At 36.2% G+C, this 27164-nt stretch overlaps 1 protein-coding gene across 1 annotated transcript; it reads right to left on the minus strand.

Annotated features, from left to right (window-relative positions):
• Positions 1–2904: 2904 nt before the first annotated feature.
• LOC132637966 (uncharacterized) lies at positions 2905–4442 on the minus strand. Its single transcript, XM_060354971.1, has 4 exons — positions 4359–4442; positions 3940–4137; positions 3466–3897; positions 2905–3357 (listed from the first exon to the last, which is right to left on the minus strand). Exons 1-4 carry the CDS (start codon positions 4440–4442, stop codon positions 2905–2907), a joined length of 1167 nt encoding a protein of 388 aa, XP_060210954.1.
• Positions 4443–27164: the final 22722 nt, after the last annotated feature.

Genomic DNA, 27164 nt, shown 5'->3' on the forward strand with positions numbered 1-27164 from the left:
GAATAAAAGGGTGGAATTACTCCACTCTTAATAAAAGAGGTGGAATCAAGAGATAAACTTCTTAGTGCATGGGATCTTACACAACGCAGATTGAGATTAGGCAAATTGGTGAGTTTCAAATGATTAATAGCTAGTTTGGCTAAATTTCTAAAAGGTCAAAAGTGCTTATTTTATTTTAAACAATAAAAGTGTTTGGACAAGTTTTTGGTGAAGAAATAAGTATTTTGAGTAATAACATAAATTATTTGTCTGATTTTAAGTAGAAGCTAGAAAAAAAAATAGATTTTCCCAAAAATAGGATTTTTAATTTTCTTGCGACAAGATCACATGTATAAAGTTCATATTTACTAAATAAAATTAGTAGTAACTTTCCTTTTCGTAATTTTGCAAGTGATAACACTATTTGACTTATTATTATTATTATTATTATTATTATTATTATTATTATTATTATTATTTTTGGGTCAATCTCTCCCATCTCCCTCATCGAGAGTGGCATTATTTTATTACTATTTAATAGTAAATACAGATCAGAGGAGTCATATAATCTCTCTGCACCTACTAAGAATGGAACAAGCTCCATTCTATAAGTCAAGTAGGATTTCAAATAAGCTCTCAAAAATATCTAGCACTAAGAGGTTTACAGAACCTCTTCTGTACAATATGTAGACCCATTAAGGGACATCAAAATTATAGATCCTATACAAGCTTTTATCTAACCAAAAGGAGCTTTTATGAGACTTCCTTTTGAATGAAGGGTACCGATTTCTATCCATGTATAGTTCTCCTCTAGCCTCCCTAGGCATATTCTGAGACTCAGAAAAGAATGTAGCTTCACAGCATTCAAGACCATGGTTTGCTAAAATATCTGCCACTTTGTTGCCCTCTCTGTAACAATGAGTGATAGACCAATTCTCCATATGTGAAAGAAACCATTGTATGTCTTTAATAATGTCCCAAGTGTTCCAAGGAGGGTCACTGATCTTGGAGATCCAGTCAGTAAGTAGTTTAGAATCACACTCAATTTCCAGTTTTTTAATACCAGCCACATTACACCATTGAATTCCAGATTTGAGGGCCATAGCTTCAGCTTTATTGTTGGTCATGTTGCCGAAAGGAATAGCATAAGCCTTCACTAGATGCCCGCTATCATTTCTGATAATACCACCTCCTGCACTAGGCCCTGGATTACCTTTGCGGCACCTATCGGAATTGAGTTTCATAAATCCAGTTTGAGGAAATTTCCATTTAACAGCCACAGAAGTAATGTGATCTCTAGCCATTTCCATAATCTTTTGAAAAGTATTCCAATTTAAAATAGGGGGAATCTTTGGGAGTTGTTTGTGAGAGATAATGATAAGTTGATCACAAATTTGGGGAATAATTCTATGAGACTGCATACTTATATTGTCGTACCTGCTCTTGCACCTAGCCTTCCAAATAATAATACCAGGGAGGATTTGTAGAGCTATCCTCTGGACATCATTTATTCCTTTGGTCATCCACCATGAAATGATAAGTTGCCTCAGACAGTGATGATGTTGTATGATCCCAAAAGCTTCGTTGAAAATTTTCCACACCCTCTGGCTAACCATACTGTCAAGAAACAAATGTTCCTCATCTTCTTGGTGAGGAACAATGCAACAAGAGCATTTAGAGGGTAGGTGAATACCAAATTTTCCCATATTTTGATCAACAGCTACTCTATGTTTCAAAAGCCTCCAGAGAAAGAAAGAGATTTTGAAGGGATTTTTCTTATGCCAAACCAATTTGTAGACTAAAGTAGAACTGCGATGCTCCCTTATACAATTCCAGGCAGATTTGCAAGTGAATTTCCCATCCGTGTTAGCAAACCAGATTGGTTGATCTTGCAGATGAGGAGATTCTATTGTAATTCCATGAATATGGGAAACAATATCCTTAGGAAGTACCTGATTAAGCTTAACTGTATCCCATACACCATTGATGATATAATCAGACACCTGCCCCCTGACAGAAGTAGAGGCATTTCCATATTGTGCTAATCTTTCTTTACCCGTCCAATAGTCCCACCAGAAGCTTACATTTCCTTCATTAATTTTCCACATAATCAAGTTATCAATTTTATCTCTACTCTTCATAAGTCTCCTCCAAAAATGTGACTGAGTGTAGCTCCACTTTCTAGCTACTGGATGGATTCTGCTGGCATATTTAGCATTCAGGAAATCAGCCCACAGACTCTTCTTAGTTTTGTACTGCCACCACAACTTGGCTCCTAAGCTGTCTGAAATGTCTTGAATGGATCTAATGCCAATTCCTCCTTCCTCAGTAGGATGACATAATTTATCCCATGCTACCCAGTGATACTTGTTTTTCCCTTCTTGACTACCCCAAAGGAAATTTGCAAAAAATATTCCATCGGTTTGATAATGGTCTTGGGAGGATGGCAGATAGATAGCAGGTATATAGGCATAGCAGCAAGAACATGCTTGGTCAAAGTCACCTTCCCCCCTGTGGATAACTTGTTGCAGTGCCAAGCTCCAACTCTTTTGACAATTTTTGTGGCATTCTGAGTGAAATGTTGTATCTTCCTTCTTCCTTGATAAAGAGGGCATCCCAAATAATTAATTGGAAATTCCTTCTTTAGTACCTGTATATATTGAGACACAATATTACTCCTCTTCACAGATATGTTAGAATCCATAAGAAAACAACTTTTTTCTTTGTTTATAAGTTGTCCTGAATTCTTTTCATAATTCTTCAGAGATTCCATAACAAGTTTCAGAGTATCTGATTTTTCTGCACAAAAAATTATAAGATCATCAGCATATGACAAATGATTAATCCTAGGGCCATTAGACTTCATGCTGAATCCAATGAATCTAGGCTTTTCAAATAAACCATTTTAACATGCTAGAAATAGCTTCAGATGCAATTATAAAAGAGAAGGGAAATGGGATCTCCCTGCTTGACACCTCTCTGTGACTTAAAGAAGCCATGCCTTTTACCATTAATCATCACAGAGTACCACATATTGGTCAACAAGATCCATATTATATGAATCCAAGTCTCTGTAAATCCCATTTTCCTCATAACATCACAGATAAATTTCCAAGAAATCTTGTCATAAGCCTTGTTCATGTCAATTTTGAAAACAACATTACCTCCTTTATTATTATTCTTAATGTCATGAATAAGTTCTTGAGCCAATAAAACATTTTCACCAATAGCCCTTCCTTTTACAAAACCACTTTGATTTTGGGAAATAAGATTTGGAATGATTTTTGAAAGTCTATAATTCATGACTTTAGACACAATTTTCTGAGTAACATTACTCAGACTAATTGGTAAATTCAAAGAATTCTTGAGGAAAATCAACTTTAGGAACAAGAACAAGAAGAGTATTTGTAAAATATTTTGGCATTTGTTTTCCATTGAAAACAACAATCACCATATTAAGAATATCTCCACCAACAATCTCCCAACTTTTTTGAAAAATAGACTGCTAAAACCATCTGGGCCAGGAGGTCTATTGGGGTTAATATCAAAAGCAGCCTCTCTGACCTCATTAAGAGTAGGAATGGTCATCAACATCTCATTATCCTCTTGACAAACAGAGGTGGGTAGAGGATCCAGGATGGTTCTATCAATATTAAAGTTTCCTTGAGCAAACAGGTTCTGGTAAAATTCAACTGCTGACCCAATATCTTTCTCACCTTGGATCCACACTCCTTCCTTCTGAATTCTATTAATGTGAAGCATGCTTCTTCTACCCTTTACCACTGAATGGAAAAATTTAGTGTTCTCATCACCTTCCAATTGCCACTTGATATTAGCTTTCTGCCTCCAATAAGAATCTACCTGTTTGTGGTGAATGATGAATTCTGCTTTAGCCTTGTATAGTTTCATTCTGTCCTCCTGCTTTAAAGAAATCATATATTGCTCCTCATACTATGCTACCAGATCTCCAAGTTGTTTCTCTTTCTCAAAAATATTACTAATTTTGCTTCTAGACCAATCACTAAGAGCCTTGCTAGTATTTTTCATCTTCTGGTGAATGGTCCAAAAGATATTTCCAGTGGTATGAGAGATCCAGTTCCTTTTAACTACTTCCAAGAAGTCATCTTGATCAACCCAAAAGTTCAGAAACTTGAAGTACTTTATATAATTCAAATAAGACCTACTAAACCAAATAAAATGTCCAGGCCATATTTAAAGGAAAATTTAGATACTAGAAGGTGAAACACCACGGGAGGGTCAAAAATCACGTGTCTACAGTATCCAATTCTAGAGGGACTCCAGCATCAGCAACCATTTGCTTTATATAAAACCAGTTATGCATATGGAAAGGCAAACCTGGAAGTAAGGCCCTAACCAACCGGAACTATTGACACATCTTCCTCAGGCTTGAAATCGGGTGTCCACCTCTGTAGCCACATTTGAAGCCCTTCAATTTCAATCATTCTTTTGTAGAGAAATACAATATAATCTTCATCATTCGTAAAGTTTAGAAATACATTAAAATTGTCATATACACCTATCCTCACGGTTCCTTTGAGAGAGAATTTTTCTGAAAATCTAGATCTTAGGATGTCGATTTGAGGTCTGCTTTTCAGAAATCGGCCCACGATAGTTCGTCTACATTGAGAAGCCATAACACCATAATAATCTCTAGATTTAAAGATGACTGCATGCATTCCGTTGTGGGTTGTCGTCCTAGCTTTGACATGTTAGGGTTCTTGGCGACCCAGAGTCACAGAGGAACCTGGAGATTCACTCAAAGTCGTGGCATAGGAGGGTTTGTTCACCTCAGTTCCTTTCCCATGGAAGGGCGATGGAGAAATCAGATCGTTGAAAGGTAACGTCAATATTGTACGGAGAGAGAATCAGACCGTTAAGTTCTTTGCTAGCTATGCTAATGAGATGGCAATTTCCTTGCTTACTATTTGACTTATTGGCTAAACACAAGTAATTATTGGCAAGTGAAAACACTATTTGACAATATTGTAGCATTTCTGAAATGATGCTACTCTCTCAAAACATGTTTTTCAAAACACACTTTTGATAATAAATATTTCTCAAAATAAACTGATTTCGAGATGAAACCTGCTATAAATAAATAAAACGAAAAGATTGTCTTTACATTCAAAATCAAATACAAATTTTATTTCAGTAAGACCAATATTGAATTCGGTGATTTTGAGGATTCATTTTTTAATAAATATTTCTCAAAATAAACTGATTTCGAGATGAAACCTGCTATAAATAAATAAAACGAAAAGATTGTCTTTACATTCAAAATCAAATACAAATTTTATTTCAGTAAGACCAATATTGAATTCGGTGATTTTGAGGATTCATTTTTCTGTGCGGAATGCCCTTCAAAGGTACTGGTTTTAAATTTTTGGCCCTCAAATTGGTGGTCTTTCGCTAAAAACTCCTTGGTTTCTGGTTTGAAACCCCCGCTTCGTCAAAATTTTTTTAAAAAAAAATCGCAAGATAGAGTTTAAATATTCAAAGCAGAGTTTTGCTCAAACTCTGCCTGATCAGGTAGAGTTTTGCTGCCTTCAGGCAGAGTTTGATTAGGCAAAGTTTGACTGCAAACTCTACCTGATTAGGCTAAGGTAGAGTTTTGCCAGAGATTTGCCTTATACCTGAAGGCAAAACTCTAGGTAGAGGTTTGTATTAAGGCGAATTTTATTTTATTTTTTATTCAATTAAAATTTTGTAAAACTCTGCCTTAAGGCTTAACTTTTGCTCGAATAGGCTTGATTTTGCTACGAAACTCTGCCTTGCGTTTTTTTTTTTTATTATTGAGCCAGGGTTTGAACCCAGGACCTCGGAGTATTAGGCGATGAAAAAAAATTAAAGACCACTAATTTGAGGGCCAAAATTTCAAGACCGGTGCCTTTGAAGGAAATCGTGCAAATGACCCTTGATGATTCAGTATGCATAAGCCCACAATTCTTTGGATTGGGATAATGCTAAAATTGGGCTGAATAAACCAAATGGTAAGGCCCAACTTGTGAACCAAAATACAGGATCCAGATCCACTATGAAGAGTTCTCTTTTCCTGCAGGGATGATTTTTGACGGGCAATGCGCACGAATGTTCTGTTTTGGGGTGGTCTTTAATTTTTGTCCCTCAAATTGTTGGTCTTTAATTTTTTTCCTTTTGCACTTTAAGTATTAAAAGTGGTCGAAAATATTCCTTACACTAAAAAACAAAAAAAAAGAAATTCAGATCTATGACTTAATTTCGCAAGGGATTCATGGCAACTATGCCTATTCGGGCAAAGTTAAATAGAAACTATGCAAGACAAGGCATAGTTTCTGTGTAACTTTGCCCGAATAGACATAGTTTATATAAACTTTACAGGATAACTTAATTGCTACAAAACTATGCTGGACAAGGCATAGTTTCTATGAAACCTTGCCTCTCAAATTTTTTCATTTTTTATTTTTTACTCTGCTGGGGATCGAACCCAGAAACTCTGGTTTTGTAGACCAGCTAATAAGGGTACTTTGGCCAACAAATTTTAATTAAATGAGAAATAGGTAAAAAAATTAAAGACATTTGAGTGACAAAAATTAAAGACAAGCAATCCGCGCAAAAAATTGATTTTTGAGAAATATCCACTTTAGGACTGTTAATTGAAATATAACCAGTGTTTTAAAAATGACCGTAATTTACTCCCTCAATCCCAATTTATATGGCACCTATCGAATTTCGAGAGTCCAACAAGTTGCTTTGCCGCAATTTTTCATGTCTTTTAAGTATTTTGAATTGTTAATTATTGTAAATTATAGTACGTCTTACGTAATTCTCAAATATGACTCTCGAAATCCGAACTGTGCCACATAAATTGGGATAGAGGGAATAATAAAGGTACACACACCTGCTTCTTCTTTTTTCGCCAAACTGCCTCCACTCAAAAGCGGAGCCAAAATTTTGAGTTTATCGATTTTGAATTCTAAAAATTACAATTTACCCCATTTTGAATAAATTATTTATACATATTAAATGAATTTGTTAATATCAATTCATTAGTTTTACCAATATTAATGAATTCTGCCGAAACCGTAGCTTTTTCTTTAGCTCCACCCCTTCCTCCAAAACCTTGTTAGCTCTACAACCTCAAAGCCATTCAAGGAGAAGCCAAACTCACTGTAACTATCTGCATGAGACCTATATTGAACGGTACAAAAAATTAATCTTAAATATTTACGAGAAGTATATTTTTGTATAAATCATCATGAAGCAAAGTGCCGCCAATTGCCCTGAAGTTTTTCCTTGTAAGAACTGAACTTCAGGATATTGTACTCAAATTTATTTGCACAAATTGACTCTTTTGTAGGATAAATTTATGTCGTTCGGATTCGGGTGCGGGTATCGAATACGGGTACGGATGTAGAGATCGAATTCTTCATGATCTAAATTTTAAGATTCGTGAGTACGAATCCAGATCCAGATAATTCAAAATTCTAAAAATAGAGTAACTTAACCTAAATTATCATATATTATGTGGAAAACTTGAGGAGAAAATATTGATCGAGAGGAGAATCTCAGAAAGAAATAAAAGGAAAATGATTAACATATAAATTTCTATATACTACAAGTTATTTCATTGTCTTCAATCTCATCATAGCTTTTGTTTTGATTACATAAATCATTGAAACTATCCGAAATTTCTCTTTCATTTTGGGCAAAATACCCAAAATTGGTTGACCAAATCAGGTACGGATCCCACACCCGCACCCTTATCGTGTCGACACGGGTGCGGCACAAAAAGTGAAGAGTCCGAACAACATAAGCATAAATGCATTGGTGCTAATTTCTCCAAAACCGTGAAACACCACACATAATGCAAAAATCAGCTTTAAAACGCTCAAGGAAAAGTTCCTCGCGTCGTTCAAACTCTAAAAGAAATTGTTTTTGTTAGTTCAAATTCCTGAATAGAAAAAAAACATTTTATTTGAACTATGTCAGTTCAAAAAATGGGAAAATGAGAAAGCGGGTAGCTGCTCTTTTTTAAGTTGTAACTATTATTTATATATTTCGCAAAGCTTGTTATATTGAATTGGCCCTAAAGATGGCTACCTAGTATAATTTTTTTTTCTTTTCAATAAGGGCTTTTTGCCACACTATTTTGATCACAATGGCCTAAATGGGGTGAATTCATATGACTATTTAGGTCAATTTAATAACTTATGCTTACTTAATGTCATTTCTATCTTTTCTTCTCAAAGTTTATCTTAATTTAAAATTGTACAATAGAGGTTATGGTGGTTTTTACATAAGTGTGGCCAAATTTGGGTCAAATTGGTGTGACAATTTACCAACTCTCTTTTTTTGGGTGGGGGAGGGGGTGTTGGTTGTTGTGGTGGGTGGGTGGGCGGGGGGGGGGGGGGGGGGGTTAAGGTAGCATAATATTAGATAACTACTAAGAATAATCATAATATATTGTACTCTCTCCGTTCATTTTTACTTGTCCATTATATTAAAAATAAATTTTCACTTTTACTTGTTCACTTTAGCATATCAAGGAAGGACAAACTTTTTTTCTTGTTTTACCCTTAATATTAATTACTCATTTTCAAATTATTTCCCAAGTCCAATGAGACTATACACCAATTAATATAGTAAAATATATATTTCATATATTAAATATTAAGGGGCATGTAAAGTCAAAAGTGGACAAGTAAAAGTGAACAGAGATAGTACTACTCCTAATTAAGAGCAAAAGTATTCCCGAAATATTACATGTATTTACTTTAAGGTTTTCTTCTTTAGGTTAAGTTAACCGATCTATAAAACTTATTAACTCAAGATTAATTCCATCTCGCGTCAAGTAAACTTATACTAAGATGGATAATGTATTTCTTACCAAAAGATTCTCCATTTTTTAAAATTAAAACCCAATATTTTTATTCAGAATGAAAGGATTATCCATTCAAGATACTTCAAGGTTCAAATGAATATCTATGAGATCTAACTCATTCATTGAACGGGAAAAAAGAGGAAACCAATCCTTTTTCATCATGGAAATTGTCCTTATCAGTTACTACTATGATTAAGAACTAATGTGAAAAGGGTAATATTACATACGTTAAGGGTTTTTTTTTTGGGAAAAGTTATTCGATACCAGAAATTTGTTGACTCAGCTACAGTGGTGGATCCAGAATTTTCACACAAGGGGGGTTCGAAAAAAAACAAAAGCTAAACATAAAAAATAATGTTGTTTCTGGAAATCAAACTTTGGACGCTGGAGTAAATTTTGAACACTTTGAACCACTTGAGCTAACTTTTTACATTTATTTAGGTTATTCAATATGTACCTAAATATAAAAAATCTACCCCCATATATACAGTGTAATTCCGTCCTTGCTCGGCCAGTTCAAATTCACGTTAAGCAGGTCGACCAAGAAGGATAAAATGATTCAAGAAATTCTCTATTCATAAAACTCAAATTAAACTCGATACTTTTAGTCAAGGATAACGGGATTCATTGCAGTACATCTGTTTATTTCGTACTTTAAGGTTCAAAATAATACATTAGTGATTATACATGAGATCCAACTCATTGAACATGCAAAAAAGAAAAGTACTATCATTTTTCATCATGGAAACTGTCCTTTCACTACCAATTACTACTATGATTAAGAACTAATGTCAAAAGGGTAATGATTACTAGTATATCAACATTCAAATTCTCATGATATATTCCTCAAGGAGAGGCAAAAGGAATGTCAAGATTATACAAGATTGTTTGATTAGACTCAAAGTCATAAAATGCATTGCCTTTATATATGTGCATGCTTTGCACTTTGCAGTTGCAATGAGTAGCCCTTTTTTTGCCTATGCCAAATTGTGACAAAACTTTCAAGTAATGCTCTTATAAAGGCTGTATATATGTGCACATCTTACACCTTCAATTTCTTTCCAGTAAGTAGGTGGTGGGATCAATTCCAGCAAACCATTTTTGTCTCCTTTCAGGAAAAAAAAAAAAAAAACTAAAAAATAGAAGCGGCAGAATTTAATAAATTTTTTAGAATTAAATTGGATGCATTTTTAATGCAGGTAGAATACCTAATTACCCTTGTGAATTTAGCATCGGTTATCCGGTGCACACGTAAACTATTAGTTAACTCTAATTACATTCCTGAACTTGGTTATTCATACCCTTTATCCTTGGACAATTGTAACCATATGATTTCTTTTGTCCGCCTAGCATTGTTTTTAAAATTAAATAAAAAATTTCGTTTTTAATTGACTAATTTTTAGACCATCTTTTTCAGCCTGATTTTGTTAAAAATTTGGTTGAAGCTTCGTCATTTAGGATAATTTTTTTATCTGATTAAAAATAATGAAATTTCGGCAAATGTTTTTTATAGATTTGGTCTTAAAAGATAAACATACACAGTAAAAATAAATATTTTAGTAAATTTTAATAAAAATATATTTATGCGCCCACAAAAATATTGAGTTCGAATAAACCTTTCTAAGAGCTCCACTTTCCACTTCTCAAGGCGAGGGGGTAAATTATAATCCCTCTGTTTTAATTTATGTGAATCTATTTCCTTTTTAGTTTGTGTCAAAATGAATGACCTCTTTCCTAATTTGGAAATAAATTCACTTTATGAATGATTTACAGTCACACAAATATTCAAGACTTATTTTGAACCACAAGTTTCAAAAGTTTTCCCTCTTTCTTAAATGTTGTGCCCAGTCAAATGAATTCACATAAATTGAAATGGAGCGAATATATGATTTTAACTTTCAATAGATTTTGCTATCATTGAGGAGTTGAAAGTTTTATCCTCCACGTCTTTTGAAACCATTATAAAAAGGGAAAGAACAAAGATATGCATCTTTTAAGGTAATCAATGGTCGATTGCAACAGCTTGTTGGTGTAAGTCTGTCATCCCATGCGGTTGGAAAAAATGCGTGCCACCAGCATTTGTTTTCATTTTTTTCTTTTCTTCCCCTTGTTTTCCCTAAATATCATTATAAGAGAATAGGAGTTAGTTGCGGAATTGATTATGAGCCCGTTTGGATGGGCTTATAGCTTAAAGCTGTTTGCAGCTTATAAGCTGAAAAAAATAAGTTGGGGTAATCCAACTTATTTTTTTTGGCTTATAAGCTGCTTTAGATAAACTAAGTTAAATTGGTCTAATTATTTTTTTGAGCTTATTTTAAGCATAAAATGACTTTAAGCTGGCCAGCCAAACACTCAAAAAAGCTGAAAACAGCTTATAAGCCAACTTATAAGCCAATCCAAACGGGCTCTATTACTCTAGCACTAAATAGCTCATCCCCAATAGAAGTTTTTAATTATATGTCGTCGTCAAGTTCTACTCCCTCCGTCTCACTTTAAAGTGTTGTACTTTCTTTTTTGGTAAGTCTCAAAAAGTGTGTCTCTTTCTATATCTAGTAAAAAATTTCAATTTCAACATTCTACATGGCAAGTTTAAGACCAGAAAATTTAAAGAACTACACACTTCTTTAATTTAACTTAAGATCACAGAATTTAGAAGTTTCCCTTTGTTTGTTATGTCTGTTTCATACGTGGAGAATAGTTTAGAGGACATCCTATTTCAACTTCTTTTTATGTTTTTATTGAGCCGAGAGTCTCTCGGAAACAGCCGTCCTACCTTGGTAGGAGTAAGGTCTGCGTACACTCTACCCTCCCCAGACCCCACGTTGTGGGATTTCACTGGGTTGTTGTTGTTGACATCCTATTTCAACTGGGTTTAGGGTATTTCGCAGCTTATATGTACATGACTTTTCACATAATTTTGTATTCTGAAAATACATCTTCCACTGACATAATGAGAGTTGGTGACGACCGTGGTTTTCTTCCTATGAAGGTTTCCACATTAAAATTACGTGTTCTTCTCTTTTCGTTATCATTGCTTAATTCTTGTTGTCTCATAATAAAACTAAGATACTTAAATTCAGATGTAGGGAATAATAGGATTAGCGACAAATTATTGTTGTCCAACACAAAAAGTGCATGTCACTAATATATGTTTTCTGTGTTTCCTGTTGAGATCGAAATAATTGGGCGCCATGCGGAAGCTAATAATTGCAAATCTTGAATACGATAAATCGACAACAAAGAAAAACATACTAAAAGATGCATAATATTCTAATATGGTTGGATCAATTGATCCACATATGTAAAACTAATAAGAAAGCATGAAAACTATTAACAAAAAAATCTCCCCTAAACAAAATTGATAGTTATGCTGTAACTTATTTTGATAGTTATGCTGTAACTTATTTTGTTTTGATGATTTGACAAAAAAGTATAAAGAACCAGATGCACTAACAAGGAAGCTGAGGGAATACTGAAAGAATCAGATGCACTAACAAGGAAGCTAAAAGGATATTGTTGCTTAGTTATTTCAAACTCCGGGAGAGAATCAAGTGAGAGACCAGGTAAGGGATCAGGTCCTTGTTCGTACGAAGGTCAACATTACAACTGTAAAGTTTCTGACACACACACTGATACAGCAGAGCAATAGTGGAGTTATTGTGTCCTGATGCGTCTTGTCACTCTCATCTTAACTCTCCTCTTATATAAGCAACATACTCCAAGGAGAAGACCATTCTTACACAATCCGAAAATTGCTCCATACAGAGTGCAAGTCTACACCTTTCAAGGTGCTCCTCAAGAACAGAGCCTCAGCAACCCAAAGGACTAGGTCCAGAACTAAACATGTTTTAGGTCCTTAGGTTGTTGAGTCTTTGTTCTTTTGTGCTTAAACTGTAAACCTACTCTTCCATAAAAAGAAGTTGTTTGTAGGTGTTCTAAAATTCTCAAGGTTGCTTCCATAAGCTCTTGACTGATACACTAGGCTAGAATTAGCTTAGTTGTATTAGTGTATGGCTAGAGTTAGTCACTGTGGTGAATTCTCAAAGGGTGCCTTTGAGTGGTACACTAGGCTGGAGTGAGTCTAGGTGTATTAGTGTGCTTGGCTAGGGGTAGTCAAGTGTGAGGGTTGCATAAGCATTATTATAAGGGTGAGGGGTTATGGGAGTTAACTTCTAGCTTGCAATAGAGTTGTAACCTGATTTGCTTGGTTAGTGGAGTTGAAAGCCTACTGGGGTAGGTCGTGGTTTTTAATCCCTTGAGCAAGGAGTTTTCCACGTAAAAATCTTGTGTTGATTCTTGTACTGCACTGCATAAGGGAACTAGTACACAATCAGGTCCCTCATATACTATTTGGTGGACGCATAGCCTGCATAAAAAACTCTCTAAACGACTACATTGTGAATGCTACTGTGTTATATAAGAGGTATTCTTCAATTTATAGGTCCAAAACCTTTTCCTTCAAGAAAGAGATTACCCAAATATGAAATATTAAAATTTTCCTTTTGGAAAAAGTAAAACCAATTATGATAAACTGTTTGTCCTTCCTTCAAGAAAAGGTAAAATCCAAACATGATAAGAAAATCAGGGCAAAATCGTAACATTTCCCCCTTATGACTACTAAATAAAATGACAGAAGATAGACGATCAAAGGTTATGATGAGGTGATAAGTGTGCCTTCATATTCGATTTCTGGATTTGAACTTTGAGAATAAAGTCGTTTTTGATAGAAAAGATTTTTTCCTCCAATGTGAGACTCTCAAAAATGCAAATTTATCCGATCTTAAAGTAGATTCCGACCGGCGGATGAGAAATAAAAAAAAAAGGATTAATTAGTAAGAACGAAGATTCTCTTAGTGGCGAGTGCATACTCCTTTCATGAGTTTATCGACGCTCATAAAATTTTGAATATTAAATAATTTAATCGACGTGTCTTTTTGTTCTTTTGTAAATTCGCAACCGTAATTAGATAAGTTCATTTTCATAAATGGTTTAATATGTTCTTTCTACCATGCATTAAGATATTAGTTCAAGGAAATAAATTGAGAAAACAAAACCATACATCTTTTTCCTTGGTGTAGCACATTGGATTTTATGCAATAACATCTAGTCAGAGGCGGAGCCAGGATTCGAAGCTTGTGGGTTCGGGGTTCTAATTCTTTAAAGTTGTTGGGTTCTTAATTAATAATTTGTACATATTTGACAAAAATTTTAATACAAATATATGGTTCGGACAAAAGCTACTGGGTTCGGCCGAACCCCCACCCGAAGGGCTGGCTCCGCCCCTGCATCTAGTAGGCACCATCAATGGTGTAGTGGATAGGGTTACTCCTCCTTCAACCCGAGGTCTCGAGTTGGAGTCATGGGTATGTTTTTTTTTTTTTTTTAGTAAGGACGCTTTTTCCAAATAGGCCTTATACGGCACGAACCTAAATTTAGTCGAGCTTCAATATGGATATCAAATACCGAATAAGAAACTCAAAAAAGAAAACATCTAATAGGCAATAGCTACTATACTAAGATGGCACTGTCAGTGGATGTGAATAGTTGTGGAGGGCACAGAGTCCCTTGGACCTTCGTGTGGTGTAGTTTCATTTTCTCCTTCGCTTTCCTACATTTTAGTGGAAGTCTGTGTGAATGTTTAGCCATGACCCATGTCAAGTTACGAATCCTAAGAATTTCTATCGTGATGCCCATGAATTTCATACGACCAAGTACCAACTAATATTGATTGAGTTTACTTTTTAGGTACTGATAGGTGAAAAAGTATTTATATAATTAAATCACTTATTAGGTAATTATAGGTAAACTTTTAACATAAACATTTATAAGTAACATGCAAAAAATTATTACTAACCAATAATCACAGATTAAACCCGACTAATAGAATAAAAATCATTATACTGTCAGTATATATAAATTAAATTCATGCTTATTAAATTAATTTCTTGCAATGATTACTTTTAAATTGCCTTCACGGTGGACAAGATGAGATAAATGAGAGGTTGAGATGGTTCAGGCAAGACGAGATGAGTCGATGCTCCAGTGAGGAGGTGGGAAAGATTGGAGATTGTGGATTTAAGGAGACGGAGAGGTAGGCCAAAGAAGTATTGAAAAAAGGTGATTAGACGGGACAAGTCATATCTTCTGAGATTCTGGATTTAAAGAGACGGAGAGGTAGGCCAAAGAAGTATTGGGAAGAGGTGATTAGACGGGACAAGTCATATCTTCTTTCTTACAGAGGACATGGCCTTAGATAGGAGGACATGGAGGCCGCAGACTAGAGTAGAAAGTTAGTAGATAGTTGAACATTGTCTCACTTTCTTGCGTGATAAGCTTGGTGGTAGTTTGGAGCACCATACATGTTAATTTCTCCTTACATACTAGTCGTATTGGAATTATTCTCGTAGTTTCTTGTCCTTCAATTTCTATTGCTACATGTTGTTTCTTGTGCTTCGGTTAACACACTATTTTGTTGTTTCCGATGTTCCTTTTTTTATTTTCTTGAATTGTATGTAATTAATGCTTTCCCTATTATTTGTCATGTCTTCTTCACTTCTATATTTTCTTTTTCAAACTACTTTGATATGCTTTACTTGAACCGATGGTTTCTATCGGAAACAACTTCTCTACCTCCATGAGGTAGGAGTAAGGTCTGCGCACATTTACCCTCTCAAATTCTCACCTGTAAAATTATACTCGGTATGTTGTTTTTGCAATTACTTTCTAAATAATCCACTTTTATAAAAATATTTTTTAGACTGCACATTGGTACAATGAATTTACAGTTTCACCGCCAAGAATTATGGTGGGATGATTGATGAATATGATCATCCACCCTTAATTAGAGGTCAAGGGATCGAACCTTGAAAATTGAACAAATATTGGTATGAACGCTTTGGGTCCAAGACTTTTGTAACCCAATTTTTTTTTTTTTGAACCAAAATAACCCATTAAAAAAAAAAGAACCAAAATAGGCTTTACGTACAGAATCTGTGTGTAAAAGGACCAAAGTGTAGTTTTACACTTAGGTCCTTTTACGCAAAGATTCTGTGCGTAAAAGCTCTTAAATATACGGCCTCCTTCTTCCCCACCACTGGTCCCCCACGAACAAAAGGAAAAAAAATCAGCCATTAAAGGTGCATTTCCGAGGTCCCACGCGATCAAAAACATTGTTTTCTTGTTGATTTCCAATCCAAAAGTCACTATTGTTGGTATATTGAAGGCAAGGAACAAGTTTCTTCGCAATAAAGCGGCGTATAATTCAATTTAAAAACTCAAAATTTGTCACACCCCACCCTAGGTAAGGCGTGATTGGCACCCGGCACCTTGCGGAAACCGAGCGAACCATCTTACAACTTATATCATCTACGTCTCGAATGGAAACAATAAGATCAAGAGGATAAATATGAATATAATATATGCATAAGTATATGTACAATAAACCCATGATGTCAACATTAGTACTGTCACGCTATGACTAAGCTGTACACAGTAGCTGTCTGCAGTAGCTGTCGGCAAAGCCTCTATGAACATGGCTGAGGTATACAAGCCGGGACAGGGCCCTCGACGTACCCTTAACACAATTCATATATATATATATATGCATAGACTCAGACTCGGCAATGCTCTAGGAAGAAGTGGAGCCACCACTCAAGACCAGTACCTAAAGGCAGCCTACGATGGAAGATCCTCATCTCGTCTATTTGCACCTGCGGGCATGAACGCAGCGTCCATAAGAAGGGACATTAGTACGAGCACTGTACTGAGTATGTAAGGCATGAATAGTAGTATGATATCAGAATGAAGATGACATAAGATAAAGTAAGTAATTATACCTCGTACTCTTCTTAAGATCTCTATCATGTAAACTACTCGTCTACAGGAAAAACATTTCATACACATCCATATACAACATACATACATATGCATTCACATACACTTGCTATACATACATATGTTACATCCATACCCGGCCCTGTCGGGACTCGGTGTTATCCGTACCCGGCCTTTTCGGGACTCGGTGTTATACCCAACTGATTAGTGGGAGTACAATGCATACATACATACATATACATAAAATACATAAATGAAATCAACATCATCATTAGCCTTATCATTATCACTATATCATTCCTTAGAAGATCAACCATCTTAAGGTGAAGTCGACGATGTCATGGGAGTCTCGAGAATCATGAATTTAGGCAGCACTGAAAATAGAATCATTATCTTCGCTATATCTCACCTCGAAGGAACGAGTAACATGATGTGAGACCATCAACAATAAGTAAGATCAAGGGATTCATGGAATGACTCAATAATCTCATAATGCTCTCAAATTATAGCTTCGGAGTTGCTAGAAGAGAATCATCATCACCGTCACAATCATCATAGAACATATTTCATTTAACATTATAAGAAGATTTAAGAGTCATGAACTTCTAGCTTTTGAAAACAAGGAGGTTATGAAAACATTTATGAAATCATAACATAGGAATCATGCCTTTGAAAGAAAGGGACGAGCCTTAACATACCTTTTTGGTCGCCTTAACTTTAACTACTCAACGCTTGTCTTAGTCCTTCAAATGAATCTGCCGAAATTTCGGTAGCATCTCCCCTGTTTATATGCCTAGCCCAAAATCTCAATTCAGCAACCACCAACAACAACAACAATACCAACATCAACAACAATATTATCAATAACAAAATATTCCATAAACATCCCACACGATGTTTTATCCAATTTCTCGACCCATAAATTCCTTATGCGCTCATTTAGTAACTTTTCCTCCGTAGATAAGCTTAAATCAATACTAATAAGGAAAGATTCATACCTTTCACATGCTAGAATTGCAGCGGTTACTGTAGCAGTGTTTCCTCTGTCAGCCTAACTTGTAACGTCCATAATTCTCCACTTCGATGCCGTATCGAGGAGCGGGTTGTTGCGCTGGAAACTAGACACGACGAACTTTATTTTAGGATTTTACTTTGCTTCAAAACTCCTCATTTACGAAAAGATATTCTTTCTCGAAGTTGGGCCAAAATTACCCCTCATATTCTCTTCCAAGTTCCAACAAATTTAATTTCCTTAATTCACTTGCCCTTCAGTCTTTCCATAGCTTACTATATGCACTTAAACCCTTATAACCATAAGTTAAACACATATAGGCTCATATACCTCTTGAAAGGTAGCTCGAATCTCAACATACGAAACTACGGGATGTAACATCATTCCCCCCTTTAAAAACATTCGTCCTCGAATGTTAAATTAAGACAAAACTTACTTTAAACTATATCTATAATCCATCCTTGTACTCGTACTCAAGATTACTTGTTTCCCTCCTTAAAAGTTTTACCTTGTGGTATCACCATATCCAGAGTATTCCATTCGAATCCGTAGTCGTAGTTGTTTCGTCATGATCCTTAACATCCTTCCCTTTTGCCTCCACATGCCCGCTTATATTTCCTTTATTCTTTCCTTAATAGTATCGTCCTATGGTACCTTTCGGAACTCTAAATCTCATGTCCTTCCCTGAACTCATTTGTGTTTTTCATTTGTCATCTTCCTTTTGTTTGTCACCAATTGTTCCAGTTTCTTGAGCAACCATTTCCTCATTTCTTCTTATTGTATTTCCTTTTTCCATAAATACTATCCGATGTGATTATCTCTACTTCCTTGCTTCTTTCCACCTGTGTTCATCCTTTGCAGTCCACTTCTGTCCTTGGTCTTTTTCGAATCTCACTTCGATTTATTCTATTTAGTTTAACTCAACAATACTTTCGTAGCTCACCTTATGTCCCTACACTCTTGTCCTTCCATTAGTATCGAAATAGCCTCCCCTTGACCGCAGTTTTACCTTAACACTCTAACTTGCGTTGCCTTATACTTTTCCTCAATTCATCTGTAATATCGTGGCGTATATCCTCCGCTTGTTATCCCGCCTTTGGCTTCAACTTTTCCCTTAGTCCTTTCCCTCATATTGTATCACCTCATTATCAAAACCCTACTATTCCCCTTAATCCCACTCGTATACAATTATCTCAATAGCTTCGACCATAAGTCTCAAAATCAGTCTGTATCTATGTACAACAATACTCTTTAACTTGACTTGAACATATAGCCGATTCCGTAATCCTTTCGATAATTTACTACCTTATTGTCTTCATATAACTCACAATACTTTACTCACTTGTTTCTATAAAACCTCAAATTGTACTATTGATCACCTTCCTTACAGATCATTCAGGATATCTTACTTGTTTACCAATTTTCGTTATAATCCCAATAAGTCTCATTCCTATAAAGCCTTTAATATAACCCATCTGAATCCCCTTAACCTCAACTGAGCCATCTAAGAATTCCTTCTAGAGCAGTTCACAAGTATTAATTCAACATATTTCACTTACCATCCTGTCGCTAGGTTTCCCATTTCCCTTACTTCTGCAATGTACACATACTCACATGATTTAGCTTTGTGGGATTTTTAACAGAGCTTCCCTTGTAATTCTTATTATCCCAAACCTGCACACAGCTCAGAAAGCAAGTATATATATATATAGGCTCGAACTCGGAAATGCTCCAGGAAGAATTGGAGCCACCACTCAAGACCAGTACCTGAAGGCAGCCTACGATGGAAGATCCTCGTCTCATTTATTTGCACCTGCGGGCATGAACACAGCGTCCACAAGAAGGGACGTCAGTACGAGCACTGTACTGAGTATGTAAGGCATGAATAGTAGTAGGGTATCAGAATTAAGATGACATAAGATAAAGTAAGTAATTATACCTCGTACTCTTCTTCAGATCTCTATCATGTAAACTACTCATCTACAGGAAAAACATTTCATACATATCCATATACAACATACATACATATGCATTCACATACACTTACTATGCATACATCTATCACATCTGTACCTAGCCCTGTCGGGACTCAGTGTCATCCATACCCGGCCCTTTTGGGACTCGGTGTCATCCTTACTAGGCCCTTTCGGGACTCTGTGTCATCCGTACCCAGCCCTTTCGGGACTCGGTGTTGTACCCAACTGATCAGTGGGAGTACAATGCATACCTACATACATATACATAAAATACATAAATGAAATCAACATCATCATTAGCCTTATCATTATCACTATATCCTTCCTTAGAAGATCAACCATCTTAAGGTGAAGTCGACGATGTCATGGGAGTCTCGAGAATCATGAACTTAGACAGCACTGGAAATAGAATTATTATCTTCGCTATATCTCACCTCGAAGGAACGAGTAACATGAGGTGAGACCATCAACAATAAGTAAGATCAAGGGATTCATGGAATGGCTCAATAATCTCATAATGCTCTCAAATTATAGCTTCAGAGTTGCTAGAAGAGAATCATCATCACCGTCATAATCATCATAGAACATATTTCATTTAACATCATAAGAAGCTTTAAGAGTCATGAACTTCTAGCTTTTGAAAACAATGAGGTTATGAAAACATTTATGGAATCATAACATAGGAATCATGCCTTTGAAAGAAAGGGACGAGCCTTAACATACCTTTTTGGTCGCCTTAACTTTAACTACTCAATGCTTGTCTTAGTCCTTCAAATGAATCTGCCGAAATTTCGGCAGCATCTCCCCTGTTTATATGCCTAGCCCAAAATCTCAATTCAGCAACCAACCAACAACAACAACAATACCAACATCAACAACAATATTATCAACACCAAAATATTCCATAAACATCCCACATGATGTTTTATCCAATTTCTCGACCCATAAATTCCTTATACGCTCATTTAGTAACTTTTCCTCCGTAGATAAGCTTAAATCAACACTAATAAGGAAAAATTCATACCTTTCACCCGCTAGAATTGCAAAATCTTCGATTATCACCTTGAATCCAAGCCAAGTTTCGCTGCAATTCGATATTATAATCGCAGCTATGTGTTGTCCGAACTTAAATTCGGGGATTTCACTTAATTTGCGTTAAAATCTAATGCACAAAAGTTGGGAGAATTTTCTAGAAGATTTGGGAAATATTTGGAGAATTCTTGGCTGAAAATGAGGTTTAGGATCAGATTTGATCCTTAAATAGTGGGTCAAATTTGGGTCGGGGTCACTGTAGCAGTTGTTGTAGCAAGTCGGTACTGTAGCAGCCGGTTACTGTAGCAGCGTTTCTGCTCTGTCAGCCTAACTTGTAACGTCCATAATTCTCCACTTCGATGCCGTATCGACGAGCGGTTTGTTGCGATGGAAACTAGACACGACGAACTTTATTTTAGGCTTTTACTTTGCTTCAAAACTGCTCATCTACGAAAAGATATTCTTTCTCGAAATTGGGCCAAAATTAACCCTCATAATCTCTTCCAAGTTCCAACAAATTTAATTTTCTTAATTCACTTACCCTTCAATCCTTCTATAGCTTACTATATGCACTTAAACCCTTATAACCATAAGTTAAATACATATAGGCTCACATACCTCCTGAAAGGTAGCTCGAATCTCAACATACGAAATTACGGGGTGTAACAAAATCAAAGCTTCAATCTAAGTATTTTACTACGATTTTTCTATTACATTATTAACCTAAGAATTTCTATTGTGTATTAGTTGCGGATACAGACAAAAAAAAAACTTTTATGCTTTTTTTTTTGTGCGCAAAATGGGCTGTTTCTGCCCATTTTTTCGCTTTTTTTTAATTTGTTTATTTGTTGCTAATTTGTTAATTGTTTATTTAGTATTTGTTAATTGTTAGATTAGTTATTTCAATTGTTAGACTAGATAATTATTTATTTAGTTTTTGTTAAGCCAATTGTTTATTTGTTAATAATTTGTTAATTATTTGATTAGTTAGTTAATTCTTTATTAATTAATTATATGCTACTAATTTGTTAATTATTTGATTATTTAGTTAATTGTTTATTCATTAATTATATGCTAATAATTTTTTAATTGTTTGATTAGTTAGTTGATTGTTTATTTATTAATTGTATGTTAATTGTTTGCTAGCTAATTGTTAATTTTTTGATTTGTTAATTATTAATCGTTATATCTTTAATTTATTTATTTGCTAATTAAAAATTGAAAATCCTTAGTTTAGGATTCAATCCTTTTTATAATTTATCGGTAAAAGATTACATAACTAATACTACGTATAAGAGATTAATTAAAAAAATAATGATTAATTTAAAATGCGTAAAACATATACCACTTTAATCCTTACTTCATGTATTAATGATTAATTTAAAATGCCTAAAATAGATAGGACACCTCCATGGAGCCGGGGCCCTTCGACAACAAAGGGGTACTTTATCTACAGTATGAGCATAGGTCCCAGTATTTATGGGATGCACAGGTATCCTCTAGTAGAGTGGTCCATATGTTATAACCCATAATTTTACACATTCGGAAAAATTTGAAATAATTGTGACTTGTAAGAAATAAGGCTATATTTTGATTTTATTTAATATATGTGTGTTGTCCATGAAATACTGATGAGGGAATAACGAGGAAGGCTAAGGGAAAAATTGGAAATTTCGGAAATTAGTTTCGGGAGTTACGAAATAAGCCCCTAAATGAATTGGGTTAGAAAAAAAAAAAGGGAGGCCCAACATCTTATGGATGTGGCCGGCCATGCCCAAAAGAAGGGCCAAGCCCATAAGTGATTTAAACCCATGTATTATAAGGCAAAGAGGGGCTATTTCTTCATTATACTAGAAGCTTCAACAAAACAAAAGAAGAGAAACCAACAAAAGGCCCTCTCGGCCAAACTAGAGAAAAAAAAAATTGTGGGGCTCAAATCTTTGGTTCAAACTCATCTCCTTTGAATTTCTATTAAGTTGGAAACCCTCTTCAAGGTGATACAAATTTGGAGGCAAGAAAGTACTTTTTTTTAGAAGGAGGAGAATTTGGAAAAAGGTAAGAATTTTACTCTTTTTATCTTGGAAGAATTTTATATATATGTTGTAGTATATGAAAGTGAATGTAAAGTATGAGAATTTTGTGTTATGGGTATGTGTGTGTGTGGCCGAAAATGGTGGTAGATGGAGAGGAATGATCAAATTTTATTTATTATGTTAAATTGTGTTGTGATGGCCTTGTGATATAAATGGAAGAACATTAGTTCAAGTTGGTATGAAAAATTGGTTGTTAAGTTGTTCTAGGAAATTTTGTGATTTTATTATAGTTTATATAATTATGGAAATGGAAATTGTTAAAGTGTAAATTGTGGTTGTTGTTGATGAAATGGAAAGATGAAAAATGTGTTGTGAATGTTGTGTCGAAGGTTGGAGACTTCGAATGAATTCTAGTCTTGGTGGGATTTTTGTATATTTTGTAAAATGGTATGAAATGCTTTTGAATTGCACTTGAATGGTCTTGAATTGGTAATGAATGTGTAAGTGTCGATATTGGTTTGAAAAATTCGTAGTTGAATTGAATGTCGAGAAATTATGTTGAAAGGAAGGTTACTAGTGTTGGAATGCATTTTAAATCAGGTTTTTGATGTTATTGGTTTGGTTGTTGGTATTGTTGGTATGGTTGTTGAGGAATTTAGCCGAGTTTAATTCTCGGGGATGTTGAATTTACAGGGGAGGTGCTGCCGAAATTTCGGTAGACAAATACTAAGTAGGATTAAAGATTCTAAGTACTTGTAGCTAATTTTTGGAAATTTCTAATATTATTGTAGAGATTGGAGAGCCCGAGACTTGAGTCGGGATTTGTTGGCAAGCGATCGAGATTGGGTAGTGAGAGATCGAGGTATGTAAAGCTTATCGTTCTTCCTTTTGGCATGATCCTTAAAAATAAATGAATGACATATATGTATGTTCTAAAGAAATATTCTACTCTTAGAGCCACTAGGATGGCCTATGTCTTTGATTTCCATGAACTATTCCATACGACTTGTCACATACTTATGATGTTTGAAGCATTAGTCGATACGTTTCCGGTTATGGTTCGAAAAATACTTGATATGGCCTAAGTTTGGATATGTATATTTTGGATATGTGTATATGATTTTAAGGTTCCACTTGAAGTACTCTATAAGGTTGTTTGAAAACTTCTTAAAAATAAATGATATTAAATTATTTTTTTGAAAATGACCTATAATATATTTTTCGAAAGTTTGTAATTTGAAAGTTCGTAACTTTTGTATACTAATCCCGATGGACTCGATGCCTACTTTAAGCCTTCAAATATCATTATGTATATGTAATTATCCGTTGAGTCTTGGAAATTATTTAAAATGTATATGCATATGGTTTCCGCACTACTCCGCTCGTGCCTACTACTATGATATCGTTCGCCGGATCCCGGGCCGGTTTTGTGATCGTGCGCACTATGTAATATTCGGCAGTATGATGTGTTACGGTTCCCGAGACCTCGCTATAGGGTCGGGTACCTCTTATATACGACGTTATGATGTGATATGGTATACGATGTGTTCGGATGATATGATATGTTCTGATGATATGATACGTTTGGTGATTGTACGGAGATTTGAAACTTTCTGGAGTATGATGTGTTGTGACGCCAGCGTCGGAGTGGCGACCACGTTCCTGAGCCTTATGCATGATTTTATTTGCATGATATATATATGTTTTCTACACCGATTTTGATATACTCATTCTGTACCTAATTCTGTACTCCCCAACTCGGTTATGATTTGGATTTCTATATTTCATGCTTTGCATACTCAGTACATATCTCGTACTGACCCCCTTTCTTCGGGGGCTGCGTTTCATGCCCGCAGGTACGGACGTTCATTTTGGTGATCCCCCAGTAGAGGATACATACTCTGCCACTTGGATTACTCATTTTGATTCGGAGCTCATACTTTTGGTACATATCTTTTGCTACACATATTCTGTATATATATGACTATTTAGGTACGGCGGGGCCCTGTCCCGTCATATGTTTCTGTTATGTTTTGTAGAGGCCTGTAGTCATGTATGTGGGTCATGGGTCATGTTTGTTCGTTTGTGATTATGATTTCGTCCTAATGCGGCCCCGTTTACTATTATGGCCAAAACGACCCATTTTTCTGTATATGTGTGTATACCTGGCGATGTGTATTCCGCCAATCTATCGGATTTGGATATGATGTTTCTGTACTGGCGACCGCTTAAGACGATATTTGCTTTTAGTATCTAGTTAAATTAACGTATGTTCAGTTGGATTAAGAATTTGATATGTCAATTCGGTATGTAAGTCTGTTTGGGTGCCCAAGTAGGGCACCAGTCGCGGCCCACGGGGCTGGGTCGTTACACCATACCCGATCAGGGGAGTCAGCATGAGATATTCTAGAGGCTATTCCCCCACATCCTCGTGTCATAGATATACTACGTCAGGGTGGTATCTACCGGTGCATTGAGGTTGGTCGGCTTGTGCACGATAGGGCTCTAGTGACGGCCATGATTGAGCGTTGGCCACCAGAGACCCATACATTTCATCTCTGCACTAGCGAGGCTACCATCACCCTGCAGGATGTCGAGGTGATTTATGGTCTACATATTGATGGACAGGCATTATATAGAGTGAAGACTCAGCAGCTGTCGTATCCCCAGGAGTTGACTAGGCTTACTGGTTTCGTGCCTCATCAGAGGGATATGCGTGGACGGAGTCGGTTGTTGCGGTCCTCCCTCCATGCTCACTTGCGCCTCGTACATCTACAACATCCGATTGGCGAGGCGACGCCTCAGACTGATGTTGACTGACGTGCTCGCTTATATCTTCTCATCATATTCGGGGGCATCATGTTCCCGAACACGTCGGGTGTGGATATGAGCATGAGGTATCTGCTCTTTATTGCGGATCTAGACCAGCTGGGATATTGCAGTTGGGGCGCCGCTGTCCTGGCTTACATGTACAGAGAATTTGATCGATCCTCTATGGGCGAGAGGCTTGAGGTCGCTGCATTTAACCCTCTTTTTCAAGTAATATATTTAAGTGTGTGTAATAAAACACTAAATATATTTTTTCGAAACGACGACTGATATATAATTTTTTTGATGACTATGACAGATATGTGTGTGGACTAGGTTGAGACCTTTTCAGCCCATAGCTGCTCACCCTCCCGATGACTATGTTGCTGGGGATATGCCATACGCGCGGAGATAGTCGCGAGGCCGTACCAGAGGTGTGGAGATGCACCATGTCATTCTCCCGTTTAGGGATCAGTTTAGACTGCATGACGGCGCCCGAGGTAAGTTTTCTTGATTTAACATTAGTTTGTTATTTTTGTTAGTCTTTTATTGTTAACTAGTTGAATTCTTTTTATAGGCTTTCATATGGACGCTGTATGATCAGATTTTGGGTCAGCTGCCGGCGTTTTGTAGGGCTGGTGAGCACATGTGGATGGCACGGTGTCCATTGATACATATGGACATCGTTGAGCATCACACGCCCGACCGCGTGTTATGAAAGTTTGGGCATGTACAGGACATACCCGCGGCTACACGTTGGGAGCACACCCACTATACTAGGGACGAGCGTTCGATCGATAATGCGGCACGGCGGGCGAGTATGCACCAGGAAGTCGATGCATGGAACGCGAGGATGACTACTCTAGCGGCGGTCGGGCATGACACTCCGATCCATGAGTACGTGACGTGGTGCATGCATATCACTCGCTCCTTAATTGCCAACCCCTCGACGCCTCGTCCTGATGGCCGAGGATATGCATCACTCTCGTGAGCGTATGAGGCGCTGGTAAGTTTTATTAGTCTTGAACTTAATCCATTGTCTAATTATGTATTACTTTACGAATTTATTCAATTCTTAAAATTTGTAAATATATGCAGCTACGGATGACTCTGATGATACGCCATGAGAGCTGTCACGACCCAGCCCCGTGGGCCGCGACTGGTGCCCTATTTGGACACCCAAACAGACTTACGTACCAGATCGACATATCAAGGACTTAGTCAAACTTAACATACATTAATTTAAGCAGATACTGGAAGCAATTATCGTCTTAAAGCGGTCGCCCGTATAGAGTCATCATATCAAATCCTGTAGGTTGGCGGAATAGACATCACCCAGATATACACACATATACAAACAGATGGGCCGTTTTGGCCATAATAGCAAACGGGACCGCATTACGACGCAGATCATAATCACAAACGAACAAACATGACCCATGACCCACATATATGACTACAGGCCTCTACAAACCATAACAGAAACATATGACGGGACAGGGCCCCGTCGTACCCAAATAGTCACATATATACAGAATATGCATAACAGAAGATATGTACCAAAAATATGAGCTCCGGATCAAAAAGGAGTACTCCAAGTGGCAGAATAT

The sequence above is a fragment of the Lycium barbarum genome, chromosome 4, assembly GCF_019175385.1.
Source record: "Lycium barbarum isolate Lr01 chromosome 4, ASM1917538v2, whole genome shotgun sequence".
Taxonomy (NCBI): Eukaryota; Viridiplantae; Streptophyta; class Magnoliopsida; order Solanales; family Solanaceae; genus Lycium; species Lycium barbarum.